This window comes from Rana temporaria, chromosome 12 (assembly GCF_905171775.1).
Source record: "Rana temporaria chromosome 12, aRanTem1.1, whole genome shotgun sequence".
Lineage (NCBI taxonomy): Eukaryota > Metazoa > Chordata > Amphibia > Anura > Ranidae > Rana > Rana temporaria.
In genome coordinates, this window is record NC_053500.1 from 114276193 (window position 1) to 114295640 (window position 19448).

At 44.7% G+C, this 19448-nt stretch overlaps 1 protein-coding gene across 2 annotated transcripts in view; it reads left to right on the top strand.

The window, feature by feature from the left end:
• The window catches only part of SLC35C2 (solute carrier family 35 member C2), a 47057-nt gene extending 45023 nt beyond the window's left edge, over nucleotides 1-2034 (top strand). For both annotated transcript variants that reach the window (XM_040330268.1, XM_040330269.1), the window contains exon 11: nucleotides 1335-2034. In XM_040330268.1, the coding sequence (XP_040186202.1) occupies nucleotides 1335-1429 (95 nt within the window). In that variant the 3' untranslated portion in view covers nucleotides 1430-2034. The remainder of the gene's footprint in view (nucleotides 1-1334) is intronic.
• Nucleotides 2035-19448: the final 17414 nt, after the last annotated feature.

Here is a 19448-nt window from a genome sequence, read left to right on the forward strand (position 1 = left end):
CCCTAGGCAGCAGTGCGCTCTAAGCAGTCGCCTATTCCGCCTAGTGGTAGCGCCAGCCCTGTTTGGATGGTGAGCTGTATTGGATTCCTGCCAGACATCGTTTGGTGTTGAGGCCAAATGATACAATTTTAGTCTTATCTAGATTTGGTTTTGATTAGCTGTTGGTTATAGTAACCCAGAAGCGATTAAATACCTTCCAGTTTACTCAAAACAATTAACGCCATTTTTTTACAAATCAAAAGTATTCAAAAACACAGATCTTGGAGTTTTAATTGCCTTTTAAGGGCAGACGAGGGATTTGGGGTTTTATAATATAGACCCCAGATCTTTCCTATAAGGAGTACCTGTCACATGCCTATTGCTGTAACAAAGGATGTTTACATAAAAAAAACTGTGTAAAAAATAAATGTAATAAATTAATAATAATAACAATCTATTTCAAGTACCCCCGTGCTTGTCCGCAAAGGCGGACGTGCGCATCGGTCATGCACGCAAACAGAGATTGTTCCACACATGTGAGGTATTGCTGCGAATGCCAGATCAATCTTCTTTTTTTTTTTTAACATGTAAACTAAACAAAAATGTCAAAAAAAGCCTGGAGCCAAAGTGGTTAAAAAAAAAAAACACTCAAAATTCAATAAAACACTCAATATAATCCACAATTTTCTGGAAACATTTAATAGAGGAGATTTTGTTGAGTAAATAGATATTAAATATTTTAGCTCTCAAAATTGCATGTGCCTGTGAAATGGAAAAATACTGCAGTACCCAAAATTGTCCACAGGAAACTCTTTATCGCCCTAGAACTTTTTTTTTCTTTTTTACCTTGGCTAAAATGTTTAATATGTGTTGCACAACTGTTTTTTTTACATGTGCGCACCTGATGCATGCGGGCATTCAGATGTATGTGATGGGGGGGGGGGGGGCTTTAAAATGTTTTTGAGTTTTTACATTTATTAAACTTTTTTTTTTTTTTTATATTATTAAACATTTAATTTAACAACCTTATGGCTATCACAAGGGGGGCTGTGAAGCTTCCTCTTTCATGGGACATCAGGGGTCTTTTAGAAGTGCTCAGAGGTGAGTGCTTCAAGGTTCATACACTACAGGTGAAAGAAAACGTTTGTTATTTTTCCTGTACCTTCTGTTGATGTGAGCAAAGGGCAGTTATAAGACTTGTAGACACATTTTTAGTGCATGATCTCAACTTTTTATTAGAATGTCTGTGTGCTTTTATCAACGTATTTGGCATTATGGATTTTTTTTAGAAGAACGGTCACTGTGTTAGCACTGATTTTTTTTTAGCTCTTAAGTACTGATGTCTTCTTACCCAGGAGAGGACAGCCACAAGGAACACAGAGTGTCTCTCAGCACGGATATGGAGATGTTACTCAGGGGAGGTGATGAGGAGGAGGATGAGGAGACATGAGTGATGAACGAAGAAACCAACTACGAGGAACTGTGAAAGATAACTATGACCAATAATGTGACTTCCCCTTGGCTCACTCTGAAGTATATGCCAAGGAGGTAAACGGCAGAAACATTTCACCACGTAAAACTGCGGACTAGTAGCTGTGACGTTCATTGGTGCCTCAGAAGTTCTGCCGCCACCTACCTGGAGTCCACAGATGCTCATCGCTTAAGACTCTTTAAAATATTTTGCTATTTTCTGGATTCTGCAGTCCTTTTCTTTACTCTGATGTATTGACAAAGATGGGCATATACTGGTGTATCATAGTTTTATACTATAAGGATTAGTATACCTTCTCTGTATATTACCACAGTCTTTTTCATGTTGCAGATGGACAACCGCCATCAGTTTCTCTATAGGCTGGCATTGCGCAGACCCTATTAATGTGTGTTATCTATTATAGCTACCTTTCAGTTAAACAGCTGGTCATTTGTCCACCATGCTGACCATTTCCAAAGTAGGGTTGCGCTTAAAGCGTCTCTAAATCCAAAAGTAATATATTGCAGCTTACTAATCCTTACATGTGGTGGCTGCAGTCGTTTTTTTTTTTTTTTAAAGTAGTATTAAAGTGGAGTTGCAGCCTTTAAAAAAAAAAAAATAAACACTCCCACGATGGTCGCATATTATATACCGTATTTATCGGCCTATTGCGCGCACCCCCAAACTTGAAGAAAAATTCCTGGAAAAAAAAAATACTTAGTTTGTATGCCCCTCGTCGGTGTCTTGCCCGTCGTCCATCGGCGGCCTTGTCCGGTCCGGCGTCCTTTTGCGGCCATCGTGGTGTCCTCCCCGCTCGATCCCCGCTTCCCGCGCTGAGTTTGAACCACTGCGCCGGCATATACCGAGCGCAGTACACTCGGAGGAGCCGAGCCTGCCTGACTATACCCGAGCGTACTGCGCTCGGTATATGCCGGCGCAGTGGTTCAAACTCAGCTTGGGTATCGGCATATATCGTGCACCCACGATTTTGCCCTGATTTTCAGGGCAAAAAAGTGCGCGGTATACGCCGATAAATACGGTAATATATTCCGGCATATATAGTAAATTAACTTTTTTTTTTTGTTCAGATAGTTCTGCAAATTACTCACTGTCACCTTCTTAGCAAGCACGCTCCCATCTTCAGTGTAGACACCTGAAGCCCGCTCGTAGCTCCTTCCGGGATACAGTGCTGCTGGCCACCCAGCATGCACCTCCCGATCTCGCCCATACGTATTGCGTACAAAGCGCAGCGCACGTGTATTGTGGAGGATGCCCATTGACTCCTGGGATTGATGACACTTATATCCCAGGAGCCAACAGGTGCAAAGATATATTTATGTGACATCTTTATCTCAAAAGGAAATAAACGGTTTGCTGTAACGGCTTATAAAGTGTTAGCTGGAGTTCAGCTTCTATTTATTACTGTATCTAAATCTGCTGGTACATCTAACACACCCCTCTGATTAACAATACTACTGTTCAAAGGTACCCCCTGTGCTCCTTCACCTAGAGCGGGGATGCTCTAATACAGGAGGTGTCTTACTGGCCAGATTACCAGGTGAAAGCAGAGGGGAAAGGCCTAAAAAAAAGAAAACTAATGTAGCCGCCACTTATTGGTAAGCTACAATATACGTTTTTAACCACTTAACCCCCGGACCATATTGCTGCCCAAAGACCAGAGCACTTTTTGCGATTCGGCACTGTGTCTCTTGAACTGACAATTGTGCGGTCGTGCGACGTGGCTTCCAAACAAAATTGGCGTCCTTTTTTCCCCACAAATAGAGCTTTATTTTAGTGGTATTTGATCACCTCTGCGGTTTTTAGTTTTTGTGCTAAAAAAAAAAAAGAGCGACATTTTTGAAAAAAAATATATATTTTTAACCTTTTGCTATAATAAATATCCCCCAAAAATATATAAAAAAAACTTTTTTTCCCCTCAGTTTAGGCCGATAGGTATTCTTCTACCTATTTTTCATAAAAAAAATCGCAATAAGCGTTTATTGATTGGTTTGCGCAAAAGTTATAGCGTTTATAAAATAGGGGGTAGTTTTATGGCATTTTTATTAATATTTTTTTTTTTACTAGTAATGGCGGCGATCAGCGTTTTTTTTCGGTACTGTGACATTAAGGCGGACATTTTTGGAACCATTGGCATTTTTATAGCGATCTGTGCTATAAAAATGCATTGATTACTGTAAAAATGCCACTGGCAGTGAAGGGGTTAACACTATGGGGCGGGGAAGGGGTTAAGTATGTTCCCTGGGTGTGTTCTAACTGTAAGGGGGGGGGGGTGGCCTCACTAGGGGAAATTACTGCTCTTCTGTTCATACATTGTATGAACAGAGGATCAGCATTTCTCCCCTGACAGGATCGGGAGCTGTGTGTTTTCACACACAGCTCCCGGTCCCCGCTCTGTAACGAGCGATCGCGTGTGCCCGGCGGCGATCGTGCCCGCCGGGCACGGGAGTCGGGGGCGAGCGGGGGGGGGGGTTGCCCTGGCGCCGCCCACGCGCCCCTAGTGGCCTGCGCGAGAACCGACGTTATATTACGTGCTCTCGCGCAGGGGAGCCGACTTGCCGCCGATTTTACGGCGGTGGGCGGTCGGCAAGCGGTTAATACAATAACAGTAATTTATAATACAATACATTTTGGGTTGATTATCGCTTTAAGGCCCAGGTTCTCAAAGGGCTTACGACGGCGCAACGCAATGTGCGCCGTCGTAAGTCCTAATCCGGGCCGTCGTATTTATGCGACTGATTCTTAGAATCAGTTATGCATAGATAACCATTAGATCCGACAGGCGTAAGGCTCTTACGCCATCGGATCTTAAATGCAATTTTTTTTTTCGCCGCTAGGTGTCGCCTCCGTCGTTTTTACCATCGGGTATGCAAATTAGCAAAATACGCGAATTTCCGAACGTACGCGCGGTCGACGCAGTGAAGTTGCGACGTTTACATTAGATTTGCGACGCGTAAAGTTGCCCCTGCTATATGAGGGGCAACCAATGTTAAGTATGGCCGTCGTTCCCGCGTCGAAATTTAAAAATTTACGTTGTTTGTGTAAGTCGTCCGTGAATAGGGCTGGACGCCATTTACGTTCATTTCGAAACCAATGACGTCCTTGCGACGTCATTTAGCGCAATGCACGTCGGGAAATTTTAGGGACGACGCATGCGCATTAGGTTCGGCGCGGGAACGCGCCTAATTTAAATGCTATACGCCCCCTACCCGCCTAATTTGAATTAGACGGGCTTGCGCCAGGGGATTTACGCTACTCTAAGCAACTTGCGGCGGCGTAACGTAAATGAGATACGTTACGCCGCCGCAGTGATGCGGCGATCTACGAGAATCTGCGCCTAAGTTTTTTTTTTTTTTCCAACCTGGTGATCTGGCTAATAAGTTTGTTATTTTTAAACTTTCTGTAACAGATCAGTTTTATACTCTAACCTCCACAAAAAAAGTGGAAGTTAGAGGGTTGAGGCAAACCACGTAACTGCCAACTTTTATTAATTTAGTTAAGTTTTATACAACTGTAAAAAAAAAAAAATTCTGTAACTGATTAGAAAGTGTTAGCTGGATCTATGCCTTATTTAATTTATTAATCACTTATGTCAAGACCAACTTTATCTAATAGTCTATCAAATACTACCCCCCTCCTCCCCATACCAGGCTGCTGCCCATGGGTGTCTCTTTTACTCCTCCATAGAAAGAATACCCTCTAAGAGAGGAGGTGTTACTGGTCAGATCACTTGGTGAAAATCACAGAATAAAGCCTAAAAAACAGAAAACTAAAGAAGCCACCATATCTATGGATTGGTAAACTTTATTGTATAAAAAAAAAATCTTTTTGGCTTTAGATACATTTCAATGATGAACTTATATGCCATTCAAGCGTAGAATTAAAGCTTTCGGATTTTTTTTAACTCTTCTAACAATGTCCTTCAGCTTGAAAGACTTACAAATAGGGTCCTATCTCATTTCAGTGAACCTACATTTCAGGTCAGTAAACATAGAATTTTGATTGGTCTTTATAGGTTGGTGCACATTGCACACTGTCTTGTTGAAAAGCCTAATTGTGAAATGTTTACCTCTTGATTTAAGTCTCTATAACTTGAATGTGATATGTTCTGCAATTTGGTGGCGGTACAGTAAAATAAGTTGGAGCTTTAATTGTGTGTTTGTGACTCTTTCTAATGTACAGTACACGTGTTTTGTCATAGTTGCCAATCCTGTCTAGCCAGATGTAATTATAAACACTCATTTTCTTCTCAACGTCAACATAAGCTCATGCGCTCACTGTTTAAGTCTTAATTTACAGCATTATCCTAATACAGTGGAGGTGAGTTTTAAAAACTTGATGAGAAGAACGAGTCCCTACACTGAATATAGTGTTGCACTACACCAGTGTACATACAGAAAAATGTCAACATTCCAAGTAGTAGAAAACCTACATCAACTGGATGAGGTATCAGGGACATAGCCAAAGATGGTAAATCAAAAATACATATGTAGACATATTTAACCTCTTTACCATCAGGCTTGTTTTTCAGATTCTGTGTTTACGAGACTAAAACATTTTTTTTTGCTAGAAAATTACTTAAAACCCCCAAACATTATATATATTTTTTTCTAACACCCTAGAGAATAAAATGGCGGTCATTGCAATACTTTTTGTCACATTGTATTTGTGCAGCGGTCTTACAAGCGCACTTTTTTTGGGAAAAAATCTCTTTTTTTAATTAAAAAATAAGACCACAATAAATTTTGCCCAATTGTTTTATATATTGTGAAAGATAATGTTACGCCGAGTAAAATGATACCCAACATGTCACGCTTAAAAATTGCGCACGCTCGTGGCATGACGTCAAACTTTTACCCTTAAAAATCTCGATAGGCGACGTTTAAAAAATTCTACAGGTTGCAGTTTTTGAGTTACAGAGGAGGTCTAGGGCTAGAATTATTGCTCTCGCTCTAACGATCGCGGCGATACCTCACTTGTGTGGTTTGAACACAGTTTTCATATGCGGGCGCTACTCGCGTATGCGTTCGCTTCTGCGTGCGAGCTCATCGGGATGGGGCGCTTTAAAAATTTTTTTTTTTTTTTCTTATTTAATTTTATTTAGTTTATAATTTTTTACACTGAAATAATAAAAAAAAAAAAATTTGGATCACTTTTATTCCTATTACAAGGAATGTAAACATCCCTTGTAATAGAAAAAAGCATGACAGGTCCTCTTAAATATGAGATCTGGGGTCAAAAAGACCTCATATCTCATATTTAGACTTAAATGCAAAAAAAGAAAAAAAAATTGAAACTGTAATTTTTTCAAATGACAAAAAAAATTTTTTTCTTTAAGACGCTGGGCGGGACTGACGTTTTGACGTCACTTCCGCCCAGCAGAGCTATGGGGACGGGTGGGGGCGATTTTTCCCTCAGTCGCAACCCCAGTCAGCTGCCGGACAGACCCGATCGCCTCCGCCGCTACCGACGACTCCGGTAAGTGGCGGAGGGGGCGGGAGAGCGGCGGGAGGGGGGGGCCCCTCTCCCGCCACCGATAACGCCAATCTCGCTGCGAATTCGCCGCGGAGACCGCCGTTATCCTGTACAGGACCGCCCACTGAAGAGATGAATATCTCGGTTGTGGCAGCAGCTGCTGCCGTTACCGAGATATCCATCTTTAAAAAGAGGACGTCTTTTTGACATGGGGCGGTGGTCAAGAGGTTAAAGTGGTTGTAAACCCACACATATACCCAGTTTAGTGAACAGCCTCAGATGATACAGAGAGATGAAACAAATATCCCTACATAAGTTTTACATGTGTATCTGCTCTCTTTCCCTTTCTACATTCTTTGGAAAGTGCAGATTGTGTTAGGGTTTCCTCTCTCAGTAATGGGTGTTGGAGTCTGGTTTACACTGTCTGTAGGCTGATTGGAGGAAAGGCACACACCCCCACTCCACATAGGTACAGGAACCGATGAATATGCAGAGCTGTAGTCTGAATAGACAAGCTCTTTGCTTATCTCCCTCTAAGCACCCTCCCGACACAAATTTTCAGCTGCTGTTATCTTGTGTAAAGGAGAACTAGTCAGAAGTGACTCTGCTGATAACTGAGGAACGGAGCAGCAGAAAGACACAGGACTTAGAACTTTGTAGAGAGATACGTAAACACTACAGATATATGTGCTTAGGTCAAATTTCATGAAGGGGACTTACTACCTCTTAAGAACAAACACACAATCTAAAGGCTATTGTTTAGGATTCAATGTTAAAAACACAAAGTGGTCAAGTAAAGACCCAGGTGTAAATAGCAGCAGAGTCTCCAGCAGAAATAAATGGGGAGAGACTAATGCAGTGTACACGTGATCGAAAATTCCGACAAGAAAACCGTGGATTTTTTTCTGACAGAATTTTGGTCCAAACTTGTGTTGCGTACACACGGTCACACCAAATTCCGGCCATCAAGAACGTGGTGACGTACAACACTACGAGGAGCCGAGAAAAATTAAGTTCAATGCTTCCGAGCATGCGTAGGATTTTTCTCCGTTGCATACAGACGATCGGAATTTCCGACAAGAACTTTTTTTTGGCGGAAATTGCGACAGAAAAATTCCGCTGGAGCCTACACACGGTCGGAATTTCCGACCAAAAGCTTCACAACGGACTTTTCTTGTCGGAATTTCCGATCGTGTGTACACGGCATATGTCTATAAAATATAGGAGAGGAAGAAGAGAAAAAAAGGTGGGGGGGGACATGATTTGCTCATACTTTCAAAAGACATCAAGCTTTAAGTTGGTGTTTGTATACGAAGAAACATGTAGCCAGATTCAGAGAGACTCAGTAGATACGCCGTCCTAAGTCCGAATGAGCGCTGTCGTATCTTTGCGCGCATTCTTAAAATGAGATACGCCTCACTGTTGCTAAGATACGACCGACGTAAGTCTCCTAAGCCGTTGTATCTTATGTGCATATTTACGCTGGCCGCTAGGGGCGTGTGTGTGGATTTACGCGTTGAATATGTAAATGAGCAAGATACGCCGATTCACGAACGTACGTACGCCGTCGCAGTAAGCTACGCCGTTTACGTAAGACATACGCCGGCGTAAAGATAAACCACCAGATGGCGCAGCCCATGCAAGGTATGGACGACGGAACAGCCGTCGTATTTTACGTCGTTTGCGTAAGCGTACGTGAATGGGGCTGGGCGTAGGTTACGTTCACGTTGAAAGCATTGAGTATTTGCGACGTGATTCTGAGCATGTGCCATACCAACGGCCCTCATTTACATGGGGTCACGGTTACTTTACATGTAGCACGCCCACTACCTGCCTAATTTGAATTAGGCGGGGTTGCGCCGGGCCATTTGCGCTACGCTGACGTAACTTAGGGAGCAAGTGCTTTGTGAATACTGCCCTTGCCTCACTATGTTACGTCGGCGTAGTGCAAATGGGATGCGCTACGTCGAACTAAAGAAGCGCCCGTCTCTCTGAATCTGGCTAAAAGTGTCTAAGTTGCATATACTGTAGTGAAAATTCTCTCGCAATGGAATATCATGGGAAGATCTGAGGGTATCGAAGGTAAGTATCCGCATAGGGGTGAGAAGGGAATGGACATTATCAAAACCATGATTGGTCGTGGGGAGCTGTGGTGGCTCAACGCGATTGGCACTGCGCTGACAAGCCATTCACCTCTGCAGCTAGGGGTTCGGATCCCGGTCTCTGCTACATGTGAATTGAGTTTGGTGGTCTCAGCCTGGCTCCCGGTGGGTGTGCTATGCGAGGTAAGCCTGCGCTTAGTACGCCCACCCCCCTCCCACAAAAACCACCACACTTACACGCGCTCGAAATTGGGTTAACATGCACGTACTTTGACCACGCAGTCTCTAAAAAGAAAGGCGAAGGACTAACGGGGCTGGTTGAGCGGGCTAGATCCTCTCACTCCCTTATAGGGAGTCCCTCTGCCCCGTTGGGCTTCAAAGCGGAGCAGGTAGGGCAGGCTGTGTGGGAGGACCCCCTCACACACCCGCCATTGCCACCCGGGCATGGAGAAAGGTGGCAGATTGCCTCTGGGGGAGGCCTGCCTACTCCCAACTCCTGCAGTCCGGCTCCTCTCTCGAGTACACGCACAAAATACACTTTAAAAAAAAACAAAAAAAAACATGATTGGTCCATAAGTCAAAGTTGGGTTAGATGATCAAGGCCTAGAGGAAACAAAGGACAGTGGAGCAAAGATAATAAAGGTTAATGCGGGGAGATTAACGTGGCACTAAAGGTTCCTTTTTTCTTTTTTTAAAGAACAAACATGTCATACTTACCTCAACTGTGCAGCTCGTTTTACAGAGTGGCCCCGAACATCCTCTCCTGGGGTCCCTTGGTGGCTCTCCCGGCTCCTCCGAGCATTAGATTGACAGCAGTGGGAGCCAATGGCTGCGCTGCTATCAATCTATACAATCAAATTTGGGAATCCGTGGAAAGGAGGACACGGGGACGTGCCGAGGAGATGAACGGGCTCAGGTAAGTAAAACGGGGGGCTGGCTACTTCCAGCTGTTTTTTCACCTTCATGCATAGGATTCATGAAGGTGAAAAAACACAAACCTTTACATCTCCTTTAACCACTTAAGGACCCATTCACGCCGATATACGTCGGCGGAATGGCACGGCTGGACACATCCACGTACATGTACGTGGCTCTTTAAGCCCAGTCGTGGGGTCACGCGTGCGCGCCACCTGGTCCGAAGCTCCGTGGCCACGGGACTCGCGGACCCCATCGCCGTGGAGCCCCGCGATCGGTCCCCGGAGCTGAAGAACGGGGAGAGCTGTGTGTAGCTGTGGTCTCTAGGTGGCGCAGCCCATGCAAGGTATGGACGTCGGAACAAGCCTATCTTTTTACGTAAGTCGTACGTGAATGGGGCTGTGCGTAGGTTACGTTCACGTCACAGGCATTGAGCCGGCGTATCTTTGGGCGTAAATACGACGTGATACTGAGTATACGCGCGCATGCGCCGTTCGTTCGGCCATGCATCTACATGGGGTCACGCTTAATTTAAATACAACACGCCCAAGACCTGCCTACTTTGAAATACGCGCGCTTACGCCGGCCCATTTACGCTACGCCGCCGTAATTTAGGACACAAGTGCTTTGTGAAGTTGCGGCGGCGTAGCGTAAATAAGATACGCTACGCCCGCACATAGTTACGCCGCCCTACGTGAATCTAGGCCTTCGTTTATTTCTGCAGATAAGTCTGTAGGGCAGAAACGGAGAGTAGAGAGTCATTCATAATCCAAGGAGACTATGGTGGCTTACATAAAAAGGAGCGGCAGGTGACCATGATCGGGTCAAAAGTTGACAAGGGTGAGATGTTTTCGTTGTAAAAACACATGGTTTATTCTGACACAAAATGCAAATTTAATGCTTCTTCCATGACCGGTTTCTTTCAACATTATTTCTATGCTAATGACCGCACGTACGATATTCCAGATATGTATTCGCACTTGTGACAACAAGTTATAAAACAGACTCAACGTGACTTACAAGTGAGTCACCAGTCAATCATACCAGTGAGCACTGTGGTGGAAGTCCCATTGAGTCTGATTTATGACTTTTCTGGGATTTGTCATGAGCACTACATATATGAAATATCATTCATGGACTGTATATTATCCTTGATATCTGCATATGTTTAAGTGTAAAAGTGCAGTCTTTACTTTTTTGATTTGGAATGACCACACATTTAGTGGCTCTAATACCAGATATGGTAAGAAGGCTAAAATACAAGGGGCCAGATTCAGGTAGGAGATACGACGGCGTATCTCCAGATACGCCGTCGTATCTCTGAGTGTGAGGCGTCGTATCCTGGCGCCTGATTCAAATAATCAGATACGCCAGAATTTGTCTAAGATACGACCAGCGTAAGTCTCTTACGCCGTCGTATCTTAACTGCATATTTACGCTGGCCGCTAGGGGCGTGTACGCTGATTTACGCTTAGAATATGAAAATCAGCTAGATATGCCTATTCACGAACGTACGCCCGGCCGTCGCAGTACAGATATGCCGTTTACGTAAGGCTTTTTCCGGCGTAAAGCTACCCCTGCTATATGAGGCGCAGCCAATGTTAAGTATGGACGTCGGGACCGCATCAAATTTTACATCGATTACGTCGTTTGCGTAAGTCGTTCACGAATAGGGCTGTGCGTAATTTTACGTTCATGTTGAAAGCATTGAATTTTTGCGGGTTAATTTGGAGCATGCGCACTGGGTTACTTTCATGGACGGCGCATGCGCCGTTCAGAAAAAGTGTCATTTGCGTGGGGTCACAATAAATTATCATAAAACACGCCCACATCTTTCACATTTGGATTAGGCGGGCTTACGCCGGCCTATTTACGATACGCCGCCGCAACTTTGCTTTGAGAATACTGCACTTGCCTGTCAAAGTTACGGCGGTGTAGCGTATATGCGATACGCTACGCCCGCCTAAACATAGGCAAATCTATGTGAATCTAGCCCAAGATGTTAAACTATATATGCCTTCTCAAAAAACAAGGTTTTAGATATTTTTGGGGGATATTTATTATAGCAAAAAGTAAAAAATATTTTATTTTTTTCAAAATTGTCGCTCTATTTTTGTTTATAGCGCAAAAAAAAAAAAAAACGCAGAGGTGATCAAATACCACCAAAATAAATGTCTATTTGTGGGAAAAAAAGGACGCCAATTTTGTTTGGGAGCCACGTCGCACGACCGCGCAATTGTCAGTTAAAGCGACGCAGTGCCGAATCGCAAAAAGGGGCAAGGTCCTTTAGCTGCATTTTGGTCCGGGTCTTAAGTGGTTAAAAGAGAACTTTGGGGTTGTTAAAAATAAAAAAATAAAAATGTACCTACTCGCCTCCATCCTACAGCATCAGTCTAATGCTGCAGGTGTCCCCCGCTGCATCTGAGCCCAAGAACTGAGGGATCACCTGACCACTGATCATTCAGTTCTTGGTTAGCTTTGAGCAGAGAGCAGTGACTATCAGTCAGCTCATTCTGGGTTACAGGAGAGCACAAGTAAGTGCACTTTCTGTGATCCACAAGAGAAGTATGGCCAAAATAACTTGGTGACTGTAAACGATATCCTTATTCTCCAAAAATAATCCATACGCATCCACTACTTAACTAGTAGCCGACCAGCCACCGTCATTATACGGCGGCAGGTCGGCTCTCCTGGGCGAGAGCCCGTAGCTATACGTCCTATCGTATAGCCGCCACTAGGGGGCGCGTGCGCGCCGCCGGAGGCGCGCGCGCGCGCTCCCCGCTCGCCCCCGACTCCCGTGCGTGTGCCCGGCGGGCGCGATCGCCGCCGGGCACACGCGATCGCTCGGTACAGAGCGGGGAACGGGAGCTGTGTGTGTAAACACACAGCTCTCGTTCCTGTCAGCAGGGGAAATGCTGATTTTCTGTTCATACAATGTATGAACAGAAAATCAGTGTTTCCCCTAGTGAGGCCACCCCCCCCCCCCACAGTAAGAACACACCCAGGCATACTTAACCCCTTCCCCGCCCCCTAGTGTTAACCCCTTCACTGCCAGTGGCATTTTTATAGTAATCTAATGCATTTTTATAGCACTGATCGCTATAAAAATGCCAATGGTCCCAAAAATGTGTCAAAAATGTCCGAAGTGTCCGCCATAATGTCGCAATACCGAAAAAAAAATCGCTGATCGCCGCCATTACTAGTAAAAAAAATATTAATAAAAATGCCATAAAAATACCCCCTATTTTGTAAACGCTATAACTTTTGCGCAAACCAATCAATAAACGCTTATTGCGATTTTTTTTACGAAAAATATGTAGAAGAATACGTATCGGCCTAAACTGAGGAAAAAAAATGTTTTTTTATATATTTTTGGGGGATATTTATTACAGCAAAAAGTAAAAAATATTCATTTTTTTCAAAATTGTCGCTCTATTTTTGTTTATAGCGCAAAAAATAAAAAACGCAGAGGTGATCAAATACCACCAAAAGAAAGCTCTATTTGTGGGAAAAAAAGGACGCCAATTTTGTTTGGGAGCCACGTCGCACGACCGCGCAATTGTCTGTTAAAGCGACGCAGTCCCGAATCGCAAAAAGTACTCTGGTCTTTAGGCAGCAATATGTTCCGGGGGGTAAGTGGTTAAAGGGGTTGTAAAGGTTCGTTTTTTATTTTCTAATTAGGTTCCTTTTAAAGTGGATGTAAACCCTCCATACACCCAGTGAAGAGAACAGCCTCAGATGATACACAGAGATTAACCAAATCTCCCTACATAGGTTTTATATGTATATCTGCTGTCTTCACATTTATATACTGTTTAGAAATTTCAGATTTTGTTAGATTTTCTCTTCCTGGTTAACAGAGAGTGTGATGTCTGGGCATACAGCCAAGATAGCCAACATCGCTGATTGGAGGAAAGGCACATGACAAAAGATTCAGGCTGCTTTTGTCTAAAAAGTCAAACAAGATGTAAGGCGTTCTCAGGCTGATAACAGAGGAACTGTTCAGGACCCTTTCACATTGAGGCATTTTTCACGCGGTTCAGCGCTAAAAATAGCGCTGCTATACCACCTGAAATAATCGTACCCTGCAGGCTTCATTGTGAAAGCCCGAAGGCTTTCACACTGAAGCGGTGCACTAGCAGGACCGCTCCAAAAGTCCTGCTAGCCGCATCTTTGGAGCGGTATAGGAGCGGTGTGTTTACTGCTCCTTCCCATTGAAATCAATGGGAAACCGCGGTAATACCGCCCGCAATGCGCCTCTGTAGAGGTGCATTGCGGGCGGTATTAACCCTTTATCGGCCGCTAGCGGGGGTTAAGACCGCACCGCTAGCGGCCGAATATCGCGGTAAATACGACGGTATAGCGGCGCTGCTAGACCGTCACTGCACCTCCACTGCCCCATGTGAAAGGGGCCTGAGACTTGGCTCATTGAAAAGAGATAACAACATTTCTGCAGATATATGTGCCCAGCTCTAATTTCATGAATTGGGTTTACATCCACTTTAAGCTAGTGCATTGTTGGTTCACTTACCTTTTTCTTTGATTTCCCTTCTAAATGTTTTTTTTCTTTGTCTGAATTTCTCACTTCCTGTTCCTCCTCAGTAAGCTGTTCTGGCTGACTAACCCCCATGGATGATGGGGGAAAGTTTACTGAGGAGAAACAGGAAGTGAGAAATTCAGTGCACTAGCTTAAAGGAACCTATTTAGAAAATAAAAAACGAACCTTTGCAACCCCTTTAACCACTTGCTTACTGGGCACATAAACCCCCTTCGTGCCCAGGCGAAATTTCCGCTTCCGGCACTGCGTCGCTTTAACTGACATTTGTGCGGTCGTGCGACGTGGCTCCCAAACAAAGTTGACGTCCTTTTATCCCCACAAATAGAGCTTTATTTTGGTGGTATTTGATCACCTCTGCGATTTTTTTTTTTGCGCAACAACTAAAAAAAGACTGAAAATTTTGGAAAAAAAATACGTTTTTATTTTTTTCTGTTAATTTTTTGTAAACAAGTACGTTTTCTCTTTCAATTACGGGCACTCATATGGCGGCACTGATGGGCACCGATGGACATCGATGAGGTAGTACTGATGGGCACAGATGAGGTGGCACTGATTGGCGGCGCTGGTATGCGCCACTGATGGGCACTCATAGGCGGCACTGATGGGCACACATAGGCGGCACTGATGGGCACACATAGGCGGCACTGATGAGCACTCATGGGCGGCACTGGGCACTCATAGGCGGCACAGATGGGCACTCATGGGTGACACTTATGGGTGGCACTGATGGATACTTATGGGTGGCACAGATGGGTACTGATAGGTGGGCACTGGGCATGGATGGGCACTGTGGGGTGGCACTGATGGACACTGTGGGGTGGCACTGATTTATCCATGTTGCCAGTCAGTGCCCATTTGTGGGCACTGATTGGCATCTTTTTTATTTTTTAATGCTCTTTTTTTTCCCACTGACTTTTATTTTATTTTTTTTTGCCCCCTTTTTTATTTTTTTTGCCCTTCCCTGGTGGTCCAGGGTGGGCTTCCCTGGTGGTCCAGTGTGGCGATCCGAGGGGGGGCTGCGCTGATAAACAATCAGCGCGAACCCCCCTTGTCAGGGGAGCCGCCGATCGGCTCTCCTCTACTCGCGTCTGTCAGACGCGAGTGAGGAAGACCTGTCAACGGCTCTTCCTGTTTACATCGTGATCAGCCGTGATTGGACACGGCTGATCACGTGGTAAAGAGCCTCCGCCGAAGGCTCTTTACCGAGATCAGAGATGCAGGGTGTCAGACTGACACCCCGCATCACCGATCGCCGCGCGCCCGGCATGAAATCTTGCAGGACGTCCATGGACGTCCAGTCAGGATTTTAGAACCACTTCCCGGACATAAATCCCCTATGGACCGGGCGGGAAGTGGTTAAGCAACACAGGCTGGACTGAGCACATGGACAGTGCTGTGAAAAAGTATTTGCCCCTTCATTATTTTATATTTTCTTTCCCCCTCACCTTCCAGGACAGCTACTTGAGAGATTATTGGCTCCGCCCTCTACAGGAAACACAAATCAGATACCATTTAAAAGATCCCTCCCTTTCCTCTGACTCTCAGTTGTCTTGTGTTTCCAGACCCTCCAGGAGCACCGACACGTTTTTGTTTTTTTCCTAGGTCTGGTAACTGTGGTTTCCGGCGCCGTGTTGATAAGGAACACAGCGTAGTACACTGAGGACATGCTGCCTGGGACAGCAGGCTTTTTCTCCGGCTGATCTCCACTCACCACATGGAGCTTGAGGACAGGCCTGAGGATGGAACACTCGCTTGGATTGAACCAGCGCCAGCCTCCGGTTCCCATACTGCCCCCAAGGTAAGCCTTTGTCTGTGATTATACAGCAGGGGACCTTTTTTGTATAGGCCTTCTTTTCTTATGGTTCTTGTTTCTGTTTTTTTCTCTAAGAAATGTAGAAACTGTAGAGCCAAGCTGTTTGACAGATATAAAAAAACTTGTTTGTGAGGATTGTATTCCATCTAGGGCTAGTTCAGCGACTACTTCTTTGAAAGAGTTAATGTCTTTTATGAAGGAGGTTGTAGCCTCCTTCTGGTCTTTTAATGACAGGGCAGCAGGTCTAGGGCCTTCTTCATCTGGTCCCAGAGCTCAAGTGCCTTCATCCTCAAGTGAGTGTCGGTTCCGACTGTTGGGAGCTAAATCAAGGCATGTTCCGGGAGATTGTGCTAAGATGGGGTCTTCCTGCAGTGGATCTTTTTTGCCTCCAGTCTCAACAGAAAGCTGCCGGATTTTTTCTCACTGGAGAGAGTCGGGGTCCTTGGGGACGGATGCTCTCTCCTTCCCGTGGGATTTCGCTCTGGCCTATGCCTTCCCTCCTTTTTCCCTCTTACCTCTGGTAGTCTGGGAAATTATTCAGGATCGGGCAGAAGTGGTTCTGATTGCCCCCTGGTGGCCCAGGAGGAGTTGGTTTTCCTCTCTGAAGCCCCTCTCTGTGGATCTTCCCTGGCCCCTACCAGATCGGAAGGATCTACTCTATCGGGGACCAGTGTCGCATCTAAGCCCTCAGACCTTCCATTTGACGGCCTGGAGGTTGAGCAGCGCATCTTACAGTTGAGGGGGTGTTCAGAGAAAGTTATTCATACTTTCCTGGACAGCCGCAAGTTGGTTACAAGGAGAATCTATGGGAAAGTTTGAAAAACGTTTATTTCCTGGCAAAGGAAATCCGGTTAGATTATTTTTTATGCAGCACATTAGAAGTCATATCCCGTGTGTGTGTGTGTGTGTGTGTTTTTTATATACACTTAGGCTTCATATTTAAATGTTTTATAAATAATTCCTTGATAAAAAAGGGGAAAAAAAATATTTTGTAGTTTTGTTTACAGTCGTCGCATAGAGTTTTATGCATCTTTTCTGTTATTTTTGGGCCATCTTTATCCAAAGACCATTTACAGAGTTCAGTTGTTCAAGCTCAACTCAATGGCTGTGAGCAATGGCACATGCTCCTTCTTCCCCCTCCCTGCCTGCTTTGTTCATATGGGGGCTACACAGAGTCTTCTGATGCCCTCTCTTTACATCAGGGGTGCCAACCAGTGGCCCGGGGGCCACATGTTTCCCGCGGAGCCCTCTGATGTGGCCCACGGAGCCCTCTGATGTGGCCCGCAACCTCCTGCTCTGGGATAAAATACTGTTATTAAAGGTCAGTTTATTACTAAAATCACACGGTATATATGGGCATATCTTTTCTGTAGTGGTTACTGGGCTGCTTTCAAACGAACCTGCAAATGCAGAGCAGTGCTGGTGTGGGTTGTCTGCACAGAGCCATAGACTTCTGTTATTACCTGCAAGTTTTCTGAAAGTGCACCAAACCTGCAGAATATAATAGAAGTCTATTGCAAAGTGCAGAAAAGCCAAAAGTACACTGCGTTGCACCCGTGGTGCGAGTAAACCGCAGCGCATCAATGTGAAAGCAGCCATGGGCCCCTTTTAACATGCTCAGTCCAACCCAATTGGACCCTACATTCACCTCCAAGGAGTGGCAGATGTAAACCGACTTGTGTCCTACTTCCAATCCGATCCGGCTGTGTCTGCAGAGCCGTCACGGACCTGCCACCTGCCCGTTTGGCTCATTGTGGCCTGCGACCAGTTACCAAGTTGCTTAAGTGGCCCTCGCCTTTCAAAAGGTTGGGCACCCCTGCTTAACATTAACCATAATGTGTCCTTGGATGCACCCTTTATTAAATGTTTGCAAAATAAGGATCTTATATGCATAGTAAAAATAAAAACATTAACACAAAATGTAAAATAACAGCATTAAGCCAGAACCAACATATTTTCTCTTTAAATACAGCAATTTTAATAGAACCAACAATAAACAGTAGTGTAATATATAATGATGTAAAATGTTAATTGCCAAGATCTTGGTGTGTAGAGGAAATAGGTTGGATTGCTGTCTTATTGGTTGTGTCTATAGGGAAGTCCGTTGTCTGGTTTGTAGAGGAAATAGGTTGGATTGCTGTCTTATTGGTTGTGTCTATAGGGAAGTCCGTTGTCTGGTTTGTAGAGGAATCGGGCTGGGCTGTTGTCTCATTGGTTGTAGCTTCAAGGGACTCCGTTGTCTGTGTCATTACAGGTATAGCTATAAAAAATAAAAAGCAAACAAATAATTATAACTAATCCGTTAACACATACACAATTGACTCCATCAAAAATAGTTTTTGACATGAACATGGCATTCATGTGGTGCGTTTTTTTTTTTTTAACTAGATCCCCCGCTTACTGTAAATAGTAACTTAAAATAGAACAATAGGCAAAACCTTTTTCCCCTTTTGATAGAGCAGGGGAGGGTTATAACCCCTGTCAGATTTTTTTTTTGCAATCTTGGTCCCATTTTGGAGTTTTCCATTCACTTCCTGTTGTAGCCAAACAGGAAGTGAGAGGAAATACCTGCAAATTAAGGGAATTCCTTGGGGGACCCCAGGTCCCCATAACTAGTGTCCCCATTTGAAGATTTCCCCTCTATTACTTTTCTGGGGACAACCCACATTTTGGAATTGTATCTTTTACTTTCAATGATAATGGTAAACGCTTTGTCTCAGCACTTCCTCTTTGCCAGGTTATTGTACTTTCTCAGCCAGTGCCTTGCTATTTGTCTTCCCTGCTGCCATCTGTATTTGCTACCACTCGTGATTGACCCTTGGCTTGTTCCCTGACTACTCTACTGCCTGATCCCAACCTGCAACTACTCGTTACCGACCTTTTGGCTTGCTTACTGACCACGCTGCTGTTTAACCCTTATTTACTCATTCGCTACTGGACCCCGGCTTGCTCACACTCTGGTGGGGCAAACCTGAGGACCGCAACCTGGTACTAGCTCGCAGCTAAATCCATCTCCGCCATCAGGAGCTCTGGTGAACACCAGCTAGTATTTGGACTCCGCACCTCAGGTAAGCCTGTGTCATCTGCCAGAAGTGACTGCCTGTATACCTGTCCTGC